The following is a 16,292-nucleotide window of genomic DNA, read 5'->3' as shown; positions in this document are numbered from 1 at the left end:
AACAGTGGATATTTTCCCTGATCCACCGAAGGATGATCCAAAGAAGTCAGCCGAAGAAGTTGCTCAGCCGATGGCTGCATGACCACATTCTAGCTTCTGTATCGAGCGGAGGACTTGGCTATGGGGGTGGCACCAAGGATCGGGGGTTTTCTCTTCCACTTTCGAAAAATGGCTGTATACGTCGTTATTATTGGTTATGTCTTGAAACTGGTGCGATTTTGGATTAAAGAGCGATACAGTTTTAGCGATATGATTTTAATAATTGAGGCAGCGATGAATGAATAACAATCTGTTGCTTCAAAGTTTCATGGGACTATGAAACATACTGTCGTATAATAAGCTGCACATCATGTTCTATCACTGGAGAATAGAGAGTTGTTCGATTGGTATTACTAAATCCATTTGATCAGCCATTTCCACATCTCGGCGAAATAGACCCAGGCAGCTCGGGGTATACTTGAACTAATTCGAGAAATGATATTGATAAAACTAACGACTTGAATACCTTGTCCTAAATTAATCAAAGCATTTCAAATCTTCAAGTATAACTGACTGTTTCTGCTGTCGCCTCACAGATGCTCTCTCCTTGACAATCATCCACATATGTAAGATATGTCATAAATCCGAAGAGCGCAAGAAACGTATTGAATTGTAACATTATGACCTAAAATTATTCCTTGCAAGCCGGTCTGGCTCATCGTCGCTATCGTCCCTAAAGCCCTCTTCAAGACTGCAAACATGATGTCAGTCACTGATGTGATATGACGTGCAACAAAGGTTCTTGGTCGCTAAACAGCAGCACTTACTCTCTACTTAATCGCCTGGCGTTGTCTGGCCGTGCAGCACGAGTATCAGCCTCCATCTGGCGCCACGTATCCTCGTCGACGCTCCCGAGTTCCTCTCCATCATCGTCTTCCAGTCCATCATCGGAGACGTCCTCGGATGCGAATGCGACTGCGCGATTGGAGCGCCAAGTGGCTATTCGGGACGTTATGCGCTGTCGCAGAGACGATGTTTGGGAGGAGAGTGTGTCGAGAGGTAGGTACTGGCTGTAGCGGGCATACCGGCGCCAGAGGGGAATGAGGACGTAAGTGAGGAGGATGAAGAGTATCAAGGAGATGACGGCGGGAACAATGAGCGTCTAGTAGCGATCATACGGATGTCAGTAGGAGAGGAGCAAAGAGGCAAGTTGTCATCGGATGATGTGTTTGTTACCTTGATAACAGACATAGTAGCGCCCATGCTCTATATATCAGAATCTAAGAGGACAGGCAGTCTTGCAGTCCGGCTCAGCAAAGTTTGGAGGCCGAAAATGTCACGATGTTGAAGCTGGAGGTTGCCGTGATCGCCCTGAGGCTAATCCGTACAGCGGGAAACGTGGCTGAAGCCACAAGGGCCCAGCGGGAGGTGACGACGCCGAAGATCCCGCTAAAAGGGGCGGGCCAACATTACCTTAGTTGGAGACTTGCAAGGGGGTCCATCATCACTAACGGCCGTGTACAGTATTTTTCTACCTTAGAACGATCTCAATAATTAGCCAGCGACTGATATCCAATTCCTAGATATGGAAGGGATAATAGTTTTCATATGGCTTACCCGGGTAGTTTATTGATAATTGATTCTCTGTCTACGGATACCTACCAACCTAAAAGACTAGTAATATTTCAACTTGCATTAATAAAGAGCACTCAATTGCGCGTAGCCTCACATTTACTGCATTATATATCAATTACTGGCGCTTCAAGAGGCGCCATCAATTTAGCGTATCGTTGTTCACATGTGCATAATCTCTCATCTTCATGGGACACGTCACCATCGTATGCTATCTCAACCATTCATTCCACTGACATACGGCAATCAGAAACTGGCAGTCAACGGAATGGGCAATTTGAGACAGCCGACCTCGCTTAAGAATCAAGAATAAAATACGGAGTACGGATAAAGAAAGATCTTTTTCTTGAGATCGTAGGGAACGGGACATAAGGGTCCCGATCTTCCTGAGGCGGAGTAGAGATGCTCAGAGTCGCAGTAGGGAACTTGAGACAAATGAGTGATTCTATGAGTAATTGCCACTGATACCATGATGAAGAACTGACACTTATTCTGGGCCTTGAGTTATTAAGATGAATGGTTGTGTAACTGATCTTCGTGGTTCGAGGATTGCTACACGTTGGCGCAGCTGAAAACCCCAACTAAGAATAGCCATGAACCATTTATTGTATGTGATGATGAGATTGGCTCGCAGCTGAAAGACCGCATATGTCTTATTAATTGCGCCAAATCACAGTGAAATACATTGATCCTAGTACGACTTTTGGCTGTGAGACTCCTCACTGAAAGGTAACTCAAATGTCCCAAGTCTCTGGTATCGGGTTATAAGCATTTTGGGTCTATGGATTCATGTATCACTAACAGTGGAGGGAGGGTCTTATGCACAGATTCCTGTCACTCGGGACTCTAAGGAAGACAAGAGATTCTTTCAATAAGCGTAGTTGTCTCAGACTTTCTTTAATAAGCTTCAATTTCTGGTCTTCAACTTGATTTCTTTCTAGGTTGACATGCACCTGCGCGTCCTCAATCTACAGAGCCCACTTCCCCTGGCAGATCTCCTGATACGAGAGAAAACTCTCCGCCTGGTGTCGATGCTAAAAAGGTGTCTCTCAGACCAGTCACAGGGCTGCTTGGGCATAATGAATATCCATGCATGATCATGCTATATCACATTGTTTCTAAGGAATCTCACTGATATTACGATATAACTGTGCTCGCTGATTTAACTGTAGTGACTTTTACAATACTGATTTACTACATTATTTAGGTATTGAGTATCAATCTATATCTCTCGCTTTGGGCCTTTGTATGCGTTCTTAACCTGAGAGCTCAAGCGGCGGCTAAGCAATATTAGGCCCATAATCCCCGTAAACAAATGAGCCAATCCGCATTCCTCTTGATAGACCCTCGGCTTGGTCCTCAGATCCCTGATCATAGAAGGATCCATTTGGAAGCCCGCCAACCCAAGTCATTCCCATTTCTGGGTTGGGCTGGCTACTGCGGATATTGCTGCTGCTGCTGCTGGTGGTACACTGTGACTGCTACACCACACTGCACGACCTACCTAACTCTCAACGTTATACGACACCCCGACCCGACTGCAGCTGTGCAGTGACACGCTACGCTCCTTTGTTCGTTCACACCATTTCGACTTAATTCGGGTTGCAATTCAATTAATTTTCTTTTATCCTATTCTATTCTGGCACCTCTCATTGAAACATTCCGTCTGCATCATCTATCCAAAAGCCACAGCTTAGGCCTTTTCTTTGTCTTTTTACCTTACTTTACCCCCTCCCTATCTAGACTACGCGGGCTTCTTCACACTCAACCAAACTCCAGACGACCAAGGTTTCAAGTCCGATCATAGCGCTTCCGCCGATTCAACTGACGCTCCGGACCCCGAATAACTTCACTATTTTCCTCAACGGCGATATCGTGCCCCCGATGAAGCGAGCGGCCCTGGGCCAGCATATCGCCAACTTCACGTGTTCAATTTGGTAGCCGTTGGCAAAACGCTTCCCCAGGCTCATCGAAACCCTGGCACCTCCTTTTTTCCCTTACTGTACACCCCGGATCAACACCAACACAGGTATTTTCGAAATACGATTCGCAAACTAAACACTCCGCTTCGACGACTGTCGCGGCCACGACCGCTCTGTCACACCTACCGCCGTCGCCGTCGCCGTCGCCATGTCTGACAAGACGAGGCAGTCCTCTGGCGGCCGGTCTTTATTCTCACGAAGTAAGCACAAAGACAAGCGCTTGACCGAGGAATCGAGATACCCCGCAGACGATGCCGCCAGTTTTCGCTCCTCGCGCCACAAACGAGAGTCGTCTGCCATCTCGCTGGATCGCCCAGAATCTTCTGATGGCGGTATCAACCAGATGGCGGGCGTAATTACGTCGATACCCTACGATGCCGTTGGAGGTGGATCACGCTCTCCCATACCTGTCGAGTATCTGCCCAAGGGCGAGCAGATGCCAGTGCGCCGTGAACCTCTTCCGCACCACCTAAACAAAAATGGCCTGGACTTTCACCAATACCCGAGCTGGGATGGAACGTCGGCACAGTCTGGTGCTCATTCCCCAGGGCGACAACCTCTTGGATATGGATATGGCAATGTTACTATGGCTTCAACGGGCCGTCAGACCCAATATCAGCAATGGGGTCCGCCTAGGGGCAGCTCTTCCCACTCGAATAATCCTCCCAACCCCCGATACGACTCATATATGTCATCTAATGCTCGGGGCTCGGCTGATAATCTGAGCATTCAGTCAGGTAGTACAAGTTTCCTTGATGGAAGGATATCACGCTCACCAAATGTAGCTATGCCCAGTGCCTCTTCCCAAAGCTCTTATGCTGCTTCTCAGCACTCGAACCGCGATTCTCACCGATTTACCAAATTTCCGTCTGGCCCCCCTCCAGGACAAAGCGATCCACAGGGTGGTTTCTATTTCCCTAAACCAGACGACGATAATGTGGTCGAGCAGATGTTCCTCCAACTGATGCAGAAGCGAGGATGGCACAATCTCCCCGAGCAGGCCAGGAGACAGATGATGGCCTACCCCGCCCAGAAGAAGTGGACGCTGATCTATCAGGATCGACTTACTGAATGGCAAGGCGAGCAGAAGCGCCGGCAGACAGCACGCCCGAACCAGTATACCGCGACTCCCGATATCACGACGTACTCCGACGAAGAAGGTACTCCTGAATGGTATGTGCGGCGAGTTATGGAGGATCGCCTTGACACGAAAGGTATGGGAAGTTTGGAAGTCAATTTGCGAACACAACAGATTGGTTGGGTCAAGAGATTCGTCGAGTGCCAGGGACAGGTCGCTCTTATGACCTTGCTGCTTAAGATCAACCGCAGGACAGCACAGGGGCCAGTCCAGGATAACACCCGTATCGACAAGAATCTCGATCGCGAATATGATATTATCAAATGTGTAAAGGCGCTCATGAACAACAAATTCGGCGCCGACGATGCCTTGATTCACCAAAAGGTCATGGTAGCCCTTGCTAGCTCTCTTATATCTCCTCGTCTCACCACACGGAAGCTTGTCAGCGAGATCATAACCTTCCTATGCACCTGGGGAGAGAATGCCGAAGGTCATCTGAAGGTCATTCAGGCGCTGGACGAGGTCAAGACCGCATCTGGAGAAAATGGCCGATTCGATGCTTGGATGCGTTTGGTGGAGGTCACCATTGATGGTAGGGGCAAGATGGGAAGTTTGGTCGGTGCCAGCGAAGAATTGAGGACTGGAGGTATTGGAATGGAGAACTTGCTTATGGAATACGCCGTTGCGACTCTCATGCTCGTCAACATGATTATCGATTCGCCCGAGAGAGATTTGGAGTTGAGGATACACATTCGAGCCCAGTTTACAGCATGTGGTATCAAGCGAATATTGACGAAGATGGAGGAGTTCCAATACGAACTCTTGGACAAACAGATTGAACGGTTCAGAACAAACGAGGCCATTGACTATGAGGATATGCTTGAGAGGGAGAATAGCAGTATCAAGGACGACGTCGAAGGCGAGGTCAAGGATCTGACTGATCCCGTTCAAATTGCCGATGCCATTCAGCAGCGCCTCCATGGCACCAAGACCAACGACTACTTCATTTCGGCTCTACAGCATCTTATGCTCATCCGAGCAAATGATGGCGAGGAGCGCCTACGCATGTTCCAGTTGGTTGATTCCATGCTTAGCTACGTTGCTATGGACCGGCGACTGCCGAACATGGATCTCAAGCAGAGTCTCAACTTCACGGTCCAAAGTCTCCTTGACAAATTGCATACGGACTCAGAAGCCAGGCAAGCCCAGGATGAGGCTCTTGAATCGCGACAAATCGCTGAGGCCGCAATGGCTGAGCGTGATGAGACGAAGGCTCAGCTTGAGCTGGGTGCTGATGGACTGGTTGCCAAATTACAAAAGCAACTGGACGAGCAATCTCGATTCATTGATGCTCAAAGAAGACAGGCAGACGGACTCAAAGCTGAATTGGACAGTATGCAGACTATGAGAGCCAAGGAAGCCCAGCGATACGAGTTGGAAACAAGAGAGCTATACCTGATGCTTCGAGATGCACAGGACGTAGCTGCTTCCAAGGCTATCAAAAGCGCTGCTGCTGCTAGCGCCAGCAGCAAGGTGGCTGGCCCTGAAGACCCTGCTCGGATGCAGGGTATCCTGGATCGCGAACGCCTCATGGAGCGGTTACAGATGCAGATCGAGCGGCAGAAGACACAATACAAGCTCGAGGGACGTGTTTGGGGAGATGCTGTTGGGCCTTCAGACCGTCTTCGAGCCCTGCGCGAGGAGATGGACGACAGGCCTGGAACACCTCCTGGTGGTGGTACGCCTCCTCGGGACTTCACCAACAGCGTTCTGGGCAGCATCCACCGCAATACCAAGATTCCACGCAAGCCCCTTAAGAGACGTTCTGATGGCGAGGTGATCGATGAGGACGACGAGACTGAAGGCGAGGACGGTGTCATCTTCGAGAAGCCCAGAATTGTCGAGATGAAGCGACCTACGATAGACCCCAAGCAGCAAGCTGGCTTGCTTGGTGAGATTGGTTCCAAGGTCAAGAAGTTCGATGCCAGTGATTCTGAAGATGACACCACCGGTCCTTCTCACCCTAGTATGGAGACTTCATCACCCATCACTCCACCAGGTGACAGCGAAACTCCCAAAATCGAAGTCACTGGTGCTGCTCCTCCGCCTCCGCCGCCACCTCCACCTCCTCCGATGCCTGGTCAAATACCCGGAGCTCCGCCGCCGCCTCCTCCGCCTCCACCTCCCCCAATGCCGGGCCAGCTTCCTGGTGCTCCTCCGCCTCCGCCCCCCTTGCCTGGCATGCTGATGCCAGGTGGTGGACCTCCTCCTCCACCACCGCCTCCTTTACCTGGTGCTGGAGGTATGCCCCCTCCACCACCCCCTCCCCTGCCTGGTGCTATGTCTGGGCACTTCTTGGCCCGACAACCCGCTTTCGGGGCTGCACCAAGCATTGGCCTGCCCGTGGTTCGTCCCAAGAAGAAGCTCAAGGCCCTGCATTGGGAGAAGGTTGATGCCCCTGAGACCAGTCACTGGGCAGCCCACACACCTTCTGCTGAAGCCCGAGAGGAGAAGTATCAGGAGCTCAGCAAGAAGGGCATTCTCGACGAGGTCGAGAAACTGTTCATGGCTAAGGAGATCAAGAAGATTGGTATAGGAAACTCTTCTAAGAAGGATGACAAGAAGCAAATCATCTCTTCTGATCTCCGCAAGGCGTATGGTAAGTTTATACCCCTTTATCCACCATTGATTTATCTACTAACACTGCACAGAAATTGCTTTTGCCAAGTTTTCACAGTACTCTGTCGAGAAGATTGTTCAAATGATCATTCACTGCGATCCAGAGATTCTAGACAACGCTGTAGTGATGGACTTTTTGCAGAAGGATGACCTCTGTAACATCCCCGACAACACAGTCAAGCAAATGGCGCCGTATAGCAAGGACTGGACTGGACCTGATGCCAAATCTCAAGACCGTGAACTTGATCCCTCGGAGCTGACTCGACAAGATCAGCTTTACCTCTACACGGCTTTTGAGTTACACCACTACTGGAAAAGTCGAATGAGGGCCCTTGCTCTTACTAGAAGCTTTGAACAAGAGTACGAAGAGATTAACGAGAAAATCCGACAGGTTGTGACAGTATCGGAGTCGCTACGCGATTCCGTTTCATTGATGAACGTACTTGGCCTTATTTTGGATATTGGTAATTACATGAATGATGCGAACAAGCAAGCACGTGGTTTCAAGCTCAGCTCTCTTGCAAGATTGGGTATGGTCAAGGACGACAAGAACGAGTCAACATTGGCCGACCTCGTGGAGCGTATTGTACGGAATCAGTACCCTGAGTGGGAGACATTTGCGGATGATATCAACGGAGTCATGACGGCACAGAAGATCAACATTGAGCAACTTCAGGCGGATGCGAAGAAATACATCGACAATATTCGAAACATTCAAATGTCGCTGGATTCTGGTAACCTAAGCGACCCCAAGCAGTTCCATCCCCAGGACCGTGTGAGTCAAATCGTCCAACGTATTATGAAGGAAGCCAGAAGAAAATCCGAGCAGATGGAGCTGTACTTGGAAGAGATGATGAAGACATACAAAGATATCATGGTATTTTACGGCGAGGACCCCGCAGATGATGGGGCCCGTCGGGATTTCTTTGCCAAGTTGGCATTGTTCGTGGGAGAGTGGAAGAAGTCTCGTGACAAGAACGTGCAGGTGGAAGAGACAAGGAAGCGTAACGAGGCGTCAATGAAACGGAAGCACACAGCACAACTTAAACTTACCAACGCCAACGCCAACGCCGAGGCGGGACCTACGTCTCCATCCAATACCGGCGCTATGGACTCTCTCCTGGAGAAACTACGTGCAGCTGCGCCGCAAGCTCGGGACCAGAGAGACCGAAGAAGGCGTGCGCGACTCAAGGATCGTCACCAGGTCCGCGTCGCGTCAGGACAGAAGATTCCCGACCTCGACGAAATCCCAGAAGTGGAAGCTGGCCTCAAGAACAAGGAGGAACCCACCGAAGACGAAAGCAAGATGCTCAGTCCCGGCCTCTCGTCGCCTCGTGAAGGTGAAGACGACGTTGCCGATAGAGCAGCAGCTCTTCTACAAGGCATGCGCGGTGGTGATGGCGCAGATGACAACGATCCTGAGAGGAGAGAAACCCTTCGAAAAGCCAGACGGCAAACAGCAGAGGAAGAGAGACGACTACGAAGACGGCGAAGAGAAAGGGCCACTACAAACCAGTCAGAAGAGAACCCCGACGAACAAAAGGAAGAACCCAGGGAAGAGCCAAAGGTAGAAGAAGGAGAGGCAGCCAAAGAGCCGCCGAAGGAAGAAGAAACGCCTATAGAAGATGATGTTCCAACACCTAGAGCAGCGACTACCAGCGACGGTGCCCCAGAAGAAGAGCAAGGGGAAAAGGCACAGGCACAGGCACAGGCACAGGCACAGGCATAGGCATAGGCATGGCATGGCATGGTACAGGCACGAGGATGAGATGGATGGGCGGTGTTTGTGATTCGAGATGCATACCAACGGTGTTGGGAACTGTTTAGGAGTGGAAAGATCGCGTTTGTATGTATTGCACGCGCATACGTAATGTCTACACCAACACATACAGTGGAAGAGAGAGTATTTGAACAATCTGTGTGTCATGGTGATCTTGATATTGCAGTACTGGTCGCAAGTGACAGTCAGATATAGGTGCCTGTGACCCTTCATTCTTGACCTTGTAACCCAAACCCTCCTCAGCCACGTTGTTCATCGTGCGCTGTCTCGAAGTCTCTTCCACCCAAAATTGCTTCTTCCTATTATGATTCGAGGTTTCCGTCGACTTTCCTTGTCGCCCCCTCCTTGTTCAATGTTTCGTCGGGGGAACGGCAAATAGACTGCCGAGGCGGCAGAAACCACCAGTGACATGACCCATGAGACCAATGCATACTTCTCGAATCAGAACAGAGCAGTCTTTCAAGACATGGTAAAGATAGGCGGCGCGTCCGACTTCGAGTGCCAGAAACGAGAGGATTGTAAAGAATCGAACATGGCCCTGATAAATGTCCGGTAATATCTCTCGTAAGAAGAAAATGAAGGTAAGTATACTAATGGACCCGGCCGCGATCAGAATGAACCACCGATTTGGGTCATCATGAGCTGGCCACAGGGCCAAAATGTACCACCACCATTTGCGACGAGGCTTACGGCGAAGATGGTCACCACGGGCTGGCCATAAGTACATAGCATACCACGACCAGCTGTGACAAGGCCTATGGTAAGGGTGTTTGCCAGCAGCAGCCCGGGGGGCAGCTTCAATAACTCTGTTCACAGCCGATCGACCATTGTGGTTTTCGCGTCTTGATCGTATGAGCTCTTCTGGTGTAGGAGTTGCGGGTCGACATATCCAGTTCCACAAAGTGGTGAGGACTATGTGGATGGCTGTTATGCTGAGTACGACACTTTCGAAAGAAGACAAGAATGGCGCAAGGATAGCCATGGCGAGACCGTTGCATGTATTCTGCGAAAGCTTGTGCTGGCTCGTGAAAATGGAGGAGTTTGTGGTAAACGTTGAAATAGGCACAGCCTTGAGATGGTCGAAGTTAAGCCCTGAACATGTATTGACGAGGCGAACAATGCGACAGAAGAACGGGAAGGAGGGCTAAGAATGCATTACACATGCAAGATACTGCAAACTTTGATGTTCCACATAATTATTATACCTCCGCGCTCGTTTGGCAGGAGAACCAATCCACCTAAACGCCAATCCAGTTTACCTTTGCGGCACAACCTTAAAAGTGACAATTGTCCTCACGGAGATCGTAGCTCGTACTGCATGGACGTCGTATAGCCAGCACGCTCAGCGTGATGGACTCAGAGGCCTGTTGAATCCGCCGTTCCTGTTCATATACTGACGATACTCCGTTTTCTTCTCTTTGTGCACACCACCAGCATTGTTGCCCGAAACTTTCTTGTTCTTGGTTGTTCCAAAACCGCCGAAGCCCATCATGGCCTGCATAGCGGCCATATCGTCGTCCTCTGCGTCCATAGGATCCTCTTCAAGCTCTGAAGCCTGGCCCTCTTCTGAGCGGCTATTTTCCTCTTCACGCTGTGCGCGTGAAGGCGGTGGTGGTGAGCGGCTTGCGCGAGAGCCGACGTTGAAGGACATGTTTGGTGCCGGGCGCTTTGTGTCGGGGCGAGGGCGCGTGGGAAGTGCTTCGTGAGTAGGACTTCGTGATTGTGGTGACGCTGAGCGACGAGATTTGCCTGCTGGCAAGTTAGATTTCCATAACGTTGAAATGGGTGGGGGTGCATACTTCGCTTGTCTCTATCATCTTCGCGACGCTCATCTCGTCTCTGTCTTGGTGGTGCATCCTCTGCATCCTCTCTGCGTCTGTCTCTGGGGTCTCGGTCATCATGATGGCGTGGGCCTTTATTCCTAGGTCTGTTCCTATCACCATCTCGATCTCGATGTCTCCTGTCTAGCGATCTCGATCTATCTCTGTATCCACGGCGTTCGCGTGATCTTGACCTGTATCCTCTGCGATCGCGGTCGTTGTCCCTATTATGCCCTCCACGCCTATCGCGTCTGTCGGATTCGTCCCACATTTGACGACTATCGGGTCGCCTGCTTCGCCTAGGGTCTCCCATTGTGTGTCTTGCAGATTCTGACTCCGGTTCTAAGAGATTGCTGATGATGTTTAGATATTGACAGTGTTGGGTGAAGAGTAAAGATGGATGTTCGAAAATGCATCTAACAAGTTCTAGAAAGAGGAAGGCTGAAACAAGATACTTTTAAGTGGGGTTCGAACTCTAAGTGGCGGTGGCTGGTGAAGCTTTATCATTGGCCCGAGCTCTCGTGGACCCCGGATCGTTCTCAACTCTCAGCCTTGCGTCGTCATATCAATTCGCTGCTTCTACGTGTTCTCTGGAGCTTGTTCTCACACAAACTCACCCAATGAGGAACTGGATTCTCTAGAATTCGTTCTGAAGAGAAAAAAACTTTATCTCAACTTCTCTTCTAAAGGCTCGAGAGAAACCTTTTCATCGTCAGTATGGTGAAAATTGCCCATTGGGTGTCTGCAGCGACACTCGCCGTGGGCGTCTCAGCCGCTGAAGATGCATCTTCTGTGTTGACGACTGAAATCGGCCGTCAAAACAACCAGAGCCTCTTTTGGGGCCCCTACAAATCCAATTTGTACTTTGGTGTGCGACCACGAACACCAGATAGCCTATGGACAGGGCTCATGTGGGGGAAAGTCGACAATTACCATGATATTCAGAATGGTACGTGAGACAACAAGCTTGGTGATTCAAATGCTCTGACACTTGCCTTAAAGGTTTCAGATATACCTGCGAGCAGGGGGAAGATATGCATGGCTACGGGTGGGATGAGTATGATGCCCGCATAGGCGGTGTGCAGTCCATTCACGACAAGGCCAACAATATCGACTTGACGACTACTTTTGTCAAGATCCCCGGTGGAAATCATGGTGGCAGCTGGGCTGCCCGGATCAAGGGTGAGCTGCGAGACGGTGCCCCGAAAAACACCAGGACTATGCTATTCTACTACATCGCCCAGGATGGTGATGGCGAACTTGCTGTTGAGGGTGAAGGTACAGAGTATGGTTTCGAAGATGATGTTACTCTCAAGGGCAGTTCAAAGGCGCTAGGAGACTACAAGCTTCTTATCACAAAAGGTACCGGAGAGCACCCTTCAACAGACCACAAGTTCCTGGAAGATCGACATGGCGACACAACCATCGTCTCGAGTACCGAAGTCCCAGCCGACCTTACCTGGCAGGGCAAGCCCGTTGTCTTCAAGCAACTCCAAGATGCCGTTTCGCCCGTGCAGCAGAATGCTGACCAGGAAAATCCGCCTCCACCGTGGCAGGTGTACCGTATTGCCCATGCGCCTGGAAAAGGCAACGTCCATGTGGTCGAGAAGACCTTTGAGGGGCCGTTCGAGTTCGATGTCATCTTTTCATCGGGATCTGGAGGCAAGGATTTTACTTCTGAGGAGGTTACTGAACAGATCGAGAAGACATCAGAAATCTTCAACGAGCGCTTCACCAACACCTTCAAGCTTAAGGAACCTTTCACAGAGGCAAAGTACAAGAAATTCGGCAAGAGCATGCTGTCCAACCTCATCGGCGGCATAGGGTACTTCCATGGTCACCAGCTGATTGATCGATCGTATGCGCCTGAGTATGAGGAGCAGAGCGACGGGTTCTGGGAGGAGGCCGCGCAAGCCAAGGCACGCACACAGCCGGAACTCGAGGGCCCCTACGAGCTCTTCACCAGTGTTCCTTCTCGCCCTTTCTTCCCCCGTGGTTTTCTGTGGGATGAAGGATTTCATCTAATTCCCATTGCCGATTGGGATATTGACCTCACACTTGAAATTGTCAAGAGCTGGTACAACACCATGGACGAAGATGGCTGGATCGCTCGCGAACAGATTCTAGGCCATGAGGCCAGGAGTAAGGTCCCTCCTGAGTTTCAAGTGCAATTCCCACATTATGCCAACCCCCCCACCCTCTTCCTTATCATCGAGGGCTTCATGGAGCGTCTTCGTGCATCAAATGGGACCAAGAGCGAGGCAAAGGAACGCATTCTTGGGGCCGATCCTCTACAAACCGCTCACCTCGACAATATCGAGCTCGGCGAGAACTATCTTCGAAAGTTGTACCCCCTGTTGAGACAACAATATGACTGGTTCCGCAAAACCCAGCGCGGCGACATAAAGAATTATGACCGTGAGGCATACTCAACTAAGGAAGCATACAGATGGAGGGGTCGCACTGAGACTCACATCCTCACCAGTGGCCTGGACGACTATCCTCGACCTCAGCCCCCGTCACCGGGCGAGCTGCATGTTGATCTCATGTCCTGGGTTGGGCTGATGACAAAGTCGTTGATGAACATCGCAGATGCCCTCAGCATGGCCGAAGATGTGAATGAGTATAGGAAAAACTTGGATGGCATTGAGCGCAACCTCAATGATCTCCACTGGTCCGATAAGGAGGGTTGCTATTGTGACGCAACAATCGATGATTACGAGGAACACGCACTCGTATGCCACAAGGGCTACATTTCCCTGTTCCCTTTTCTGGTCGGCCTGATGAAGGCTGACGACCCCAAGCTGGGCAAGATTCTTGAGCTGATCGGTGACGAGGAGCACCTCTGGAGCCCCCACGGCATTCGCAGCTTGAGTAAACAGGATGAGTTCTACGCCACGGGCGAGAACTACTGGCGCAGCCCTGTGTGGATGCCTATCAACTACCTAGCTTTGTCTCAACTACAGGTAGGGTTTCCCCCATATGTTCCCTTGGCGAAGTAGTACAAAGACTAACATGTGCATATAGAACGTTGCCTCGCAGGAAGGCCCCTACAGAGGCAAAGCGAAGGATCTGTTCAGGCGTCTCCGTAAGAACCTTGTTGACACCGTGTACAAGAGTTGGGAAGAAACTGGCTTCGCCTGGGAGCAGTACAACCCCGACACGGGCGCCGGCCAGCGAACACAGCACTTCACTGGATGGACTAGTCTCGTTGTCAAGATCATGGCCATGGAAGACCCTAGTCAGGAGGCTCGTGCCAAGGACGAGCTGTGAATGGGACAGAATGGAACAAGGCAATGTAGGACTACTTTGAAAAGGTGTTGTGTGTATCGCAATATGCCAATTGAAACATGCCGGCTATTGGCCAATGGTTAGTCACAGCCAAGACATACACCGTAAAACAATCCCACGGCTCGTACCGCATCCTCAAGCCATGCAGGCTTGTGAAGCTTGGGGGCTAAGAGGCTGGGAACAGGGATCGAAACATTCTACCACATTAGGCAATTCAGGGACAGAGCCTCCAAACTCTGTTTTATTGATCCTGTGCGACGGATGGCTGTGATTTAATGCCTGGTGCAGGTGATGGCTCAATGGATGCAGATCGGTGACTGTGGTATGTGCGCCATACGGATCGGCAGGCTGTCAACGTCTTAGTGGCGTCGGCGGGACTTATTCAAATGGCCGAAGGCTGTCGACGAAGTTGAAAAAAGAAAGGGTGTTTGCGTTTAGTCAATTGAACGTCAGCGGGTTTCTAGCAATGTCACGATTCTGCATCGTTTACCAGTCATGGCCTACCGGCTTGCTTCCGGGACGAAAGTAGCTGCCGAGACATAAGCTGCAGATCCGTAGATGCAACCATTCTTAGAAATACCCAGAATTGCTTGACGTGCGTTGGGTTGATAGATTGTGTATATCTTCAACGTGAACAGGCTGCAACCTGTATTGGTGGAACGTGAGCTTCCACGCCCAGGGGAACTCTCTGATACACCTGACAGGCGTTGCAATCCTTCCCGAGACATGGCTCAGGGGAGTAAGCAGAAACAAAACAGCAGGCAAGGATCTGGAAAGCTATATCCGTAATGCCTCAGAGGTAGCCGAGACGGCAGAAACATGGTTCATGTCTTAGGTCTTAGGTAGAAACAGTAATACAAGAGCCCGGTCTAGGTTGCAAGGCTGATTCCCTGGATAATGCCTCGTGGTGGTGAGTGTACCGTCTAAGCCTGGTGATTGGATCAATTGGAGCCTGTCCGGGGCTATGCAGCGAGCTACCGTAGCGAAAACAGTCAGATGAAGCGACAGCGCGCCAATTGACCAGTAACGGCGTTGTTTCTATTTTTAAGGCGCTTAAAGTCGACCAGGGTATATGCATGCGGCGGGTGAGGTTGGTGTACCATTGCGGCTGTTTGTAAGAATTCGAGACCAGACGGACATCATGATGTGATTGGAATGTGACTTTTTCGATCGCGAAATGTTTCCATTGATAGAACAAGCGTAACATTGGCGATTCTTGGGAGCGGACGCGTCAATGGTTCGATCTTTTAGCTCGTTGGTCATTGACAGCAGGGCGCTTAGGATGGCTGCTTGGGGGTCTGGCCAATGAGAAGCGGTACCAGAGATCTCAGTGAGAATCGAGAACCCCCGTCGAGTCTTAGTATATCGAGGAGTTGGATGCTCAGAAATTAGGTCCCAGGGGATTGGGAGGGCCCGCGCTGGCCGGCGAAAGGGCCTGAACTTGAACCTGACTGACGGGTAAGACCAGATGCCGTGCCGACCGGAATGAAGGAGTCCCGGTCACCCAATAGGCTAGTGTGCGAGTGATGGTAAGGTCAGAAGGGGCTGTTCGATGATTACCTCATGGGTGTGAGGGTGAGGGTTAGTGTGAGTGTGCGAGTGCGAGTGTGGATGATAGAGTGCGCGTGGTGTAAGTTGAGGTTGTCTCGATTTGAACGTGACGTTTCATTCTTCTGCCCCCACGAGACCGATTGAGTAACTGCAATATTCGGGAACCTGACAAGGTTCTTTTGTTGGTTTCAATGATTGATTGACGGTGCAAGATGAGTCATGATAAGAGAGAGAGTTCGTGTTTAGTAAGAAAGGCGGAATATGCAGAGGGTGACTCTTCGGTGATGATGATGATGATGATGGCCCTGGAATCTGGAGCAGTTTGTTCCTTCGGTAGGCGGAAACACGGGCTTGACCGATGCACGCCAATGGGGAAGTCGCGTCATGGCTGCTGTGGCTGCATCAGCCATTTGCGGGATGACAAAGCGGGATGACAGAATAAACGGTGCAGTTTGCTGACTTATTCGCTATCGTGATGCCTCATGTAAATGTCTTGTCTT

The 16,292-nt window shown here is 50.6% G+C and overlaps 6 protein-coding genes across 8 annotated transcripts; 2 read left to right on the top strand and 4 right to left on the bottom strand.

Annotated features, from left to right (window-relative positions):
- Window positions 1–657: 657 nt before the first annotated feature.
- FVEG_04886 (hypothetical protein) lies at window positions 658–1,242 on the bottom strand (the record flags this gene model as incomplete). The annotated part of the gene is made up of 3 exons (XM_018892805.1): window positions 658–730; window positions 807–1,141; window positions 1,216–1,242. The coding sequence occupies 3 exons, from the start codon at window positions 1,240–1,242 to the stop codon at window positions 658–660; spliced, it is 435 nt and encodes a 144-aa protein (XP_018749573.1).
- Window positions 1,243–2,745: 1,503 nt separating this feature from the next.
- On the top strand, window positions 2,746–10,386 carry FVEG_04885 (cytokinesis protein). Of its 3 annotated transcripts, XM_018892804.1 has the most exons (5): window positions 2,808–2,857; window positions 2,906–4,330; window positions 4,379–7,330; window positions 7,383–9,043; window positions 9,080–10,386. In XM_018892804.1, the coding sequence occupies exons 2-5, from the start codon at window positions 3,742–3,744 to the stop codon at window positions 9,083–9,085; spliced, it is 5,208 nt and encodes a 1,735-aa protein (XP_018749571.1). In that variant the 5' UTR covers window positions 2,808–2,857; window positions 2,906–3,741; the 3' UTR covers window positions 9,086–10,386. The 3 variants fall into 3 exon arrangements, with proteins under 3 accessions (XP_018749569.1, XP_018749571.1, XP_018749570.1); XM_018892803.1 differs by having other exon boundaries at window positions 7,383–10,386; XM_018892802.1 differs by having other exon boundaries at window positions 2,746–4,330; window positions 7,383–10,386.
- On the bottom strand, window positions 9,480–10,112 carry FVEG_15563 (hypothetical protein; the record flags this gene model as incomplete). Its single annotated transcript, XM_018904716.1, has 1 exon — window positions 9,480–10,112. The coding sequence occupies one exon, from the start codon at window positions 10,110–10,112 to the stop codon at window positions 9,480–9,482; it is 633 nt and encodes a 210-aa protein (XP_018749572.1).
- Window positions 10,387–10,472: 86 nt separating the features above from the next.
- Window positions 10,473–11,263, bottom strand: FVEG_04884 (hypothetical protein; the record flags this gene model as incomplete). The annotated part of the gene is made up of 2 exons (XM_018892801.1): window positions 10,473–10,879; window positions 10,930–11,263. The coding sequence occupies 2 exons, from the start codon at window positions 11,261–11,263 to the stop codon at window positions 10,473–10,475; spliced, it is 741 nt and encodes a 246-aa protein (XP_018749568.1).
- A 245-nt stretch (window positions 11,264–11,508) lies between these two features.
- FVEG_04883 (mannosyl-oligosaccharide glucosidase) lies at window positions 11,509–15,107 on the top strand. Its single transcript, XM_018892800.1, has 3 exons — window positions 11,509–11,899; window positions 11,953–13,916; window positions 13,978–15,107. Exons 1-3 carry the CDS (start codon window positions 11,668–11,670, stop codon window positions 14,221–14,223), a joined length of 2,442 nt encoding a protein of 813 aa, XP_018749567.1. The 5' UTR covers window positions 11,509–11,667; the 3' UTR covers window positions 14,224–15,107.
- FVEG_15562 (hypothetical protein) lies at window positions 14,403–16,088 on the bottom strand. Its single transcript, XM_018904715.1, has one exon. It carries the CDS (start codon window positions 15,446–15,448, stop codon window positions 15,080–15,082), a length of 369 nt encoding a protein of 122 aa, XP_018749566.1. The 5' UTR covers window positions 15,449–16,088; the 3' UTR covers window positions 14,403–15,079.
- Window positions 16,089–16,292: the final 204 nt, after the last annotated feature.

The sequence above is a fragment of the Fusarium verticillioides genome, chromosome 4, assembly GCF_000149555.1.
Source record: "Fusarium verticillioides 7600 chromosome 4, whole genome shotgun sequence".
NCBI classification, from domain to species: domain Eukaryota; kingdom Fungi; phylum Ascomycota; class Sordariomycetes; order Hypocreales; family Nectriaceae; genus Fusarium; species Fusarium verticillioides.
This window is presented reverse-complemented; position numbering and strand designations above follow the sequence as displayed.

Excerpts from the sequence above, each read along its gene's own strand:
- FVEG_04885 (XM_018892802.1), top strand. The coding sequence starts at position 3,742 with ATGTCTGACAAGACGAGGCAGTCCTCTGGCGGCCGGTCTTTATTCTCA. Across the intron at positions 4,331-4,378 it reads TAATCTGAGCATTCAGTCAG|CTATGCCCAGTGCCTCTTCC; the intron begins GTAGTACAAGTT and ends CACCAAATGTAG. Across the intron at positions 7,331-7,382 it reads TGATCTCCGCAAGGCGTATG|AAATTGCTTTTGCCAAGTTT; the intron begins GTAAGTTTATAC and ends AACACTGCACAG.
- FVEG_04883 (XM_018892800.1), top strand. The coding sequence starts at position 11,668 with ATGGTGAAAATTGCCCATTGGGTGTCTGCAGCGACACTCGCCGTGGGC. Across the intron at positions 11,900-11,952 it reads TTACCATGATATTCAGAATG|GTTTCAGATATACCTGCGAG; the intron begins GTACGTGAGACA and ends CTTGCCTTAAAG. Across the intron at positions 13,917-13,977 it reads TAGCTTTGTCTCAACTACAG|AACGTTGCCTCGCAGGAAGG; the intron begins GTAGGGTTTCCC and ends ATGTGCATATAG.
- FVEG_15562 (XM_018904715.1), bottom strand. The coding sequence starts at position 15,448 with ATGTTACGCTTGTTCTATCAATGGAAACATTTCGCGATCGAAAAAGTC.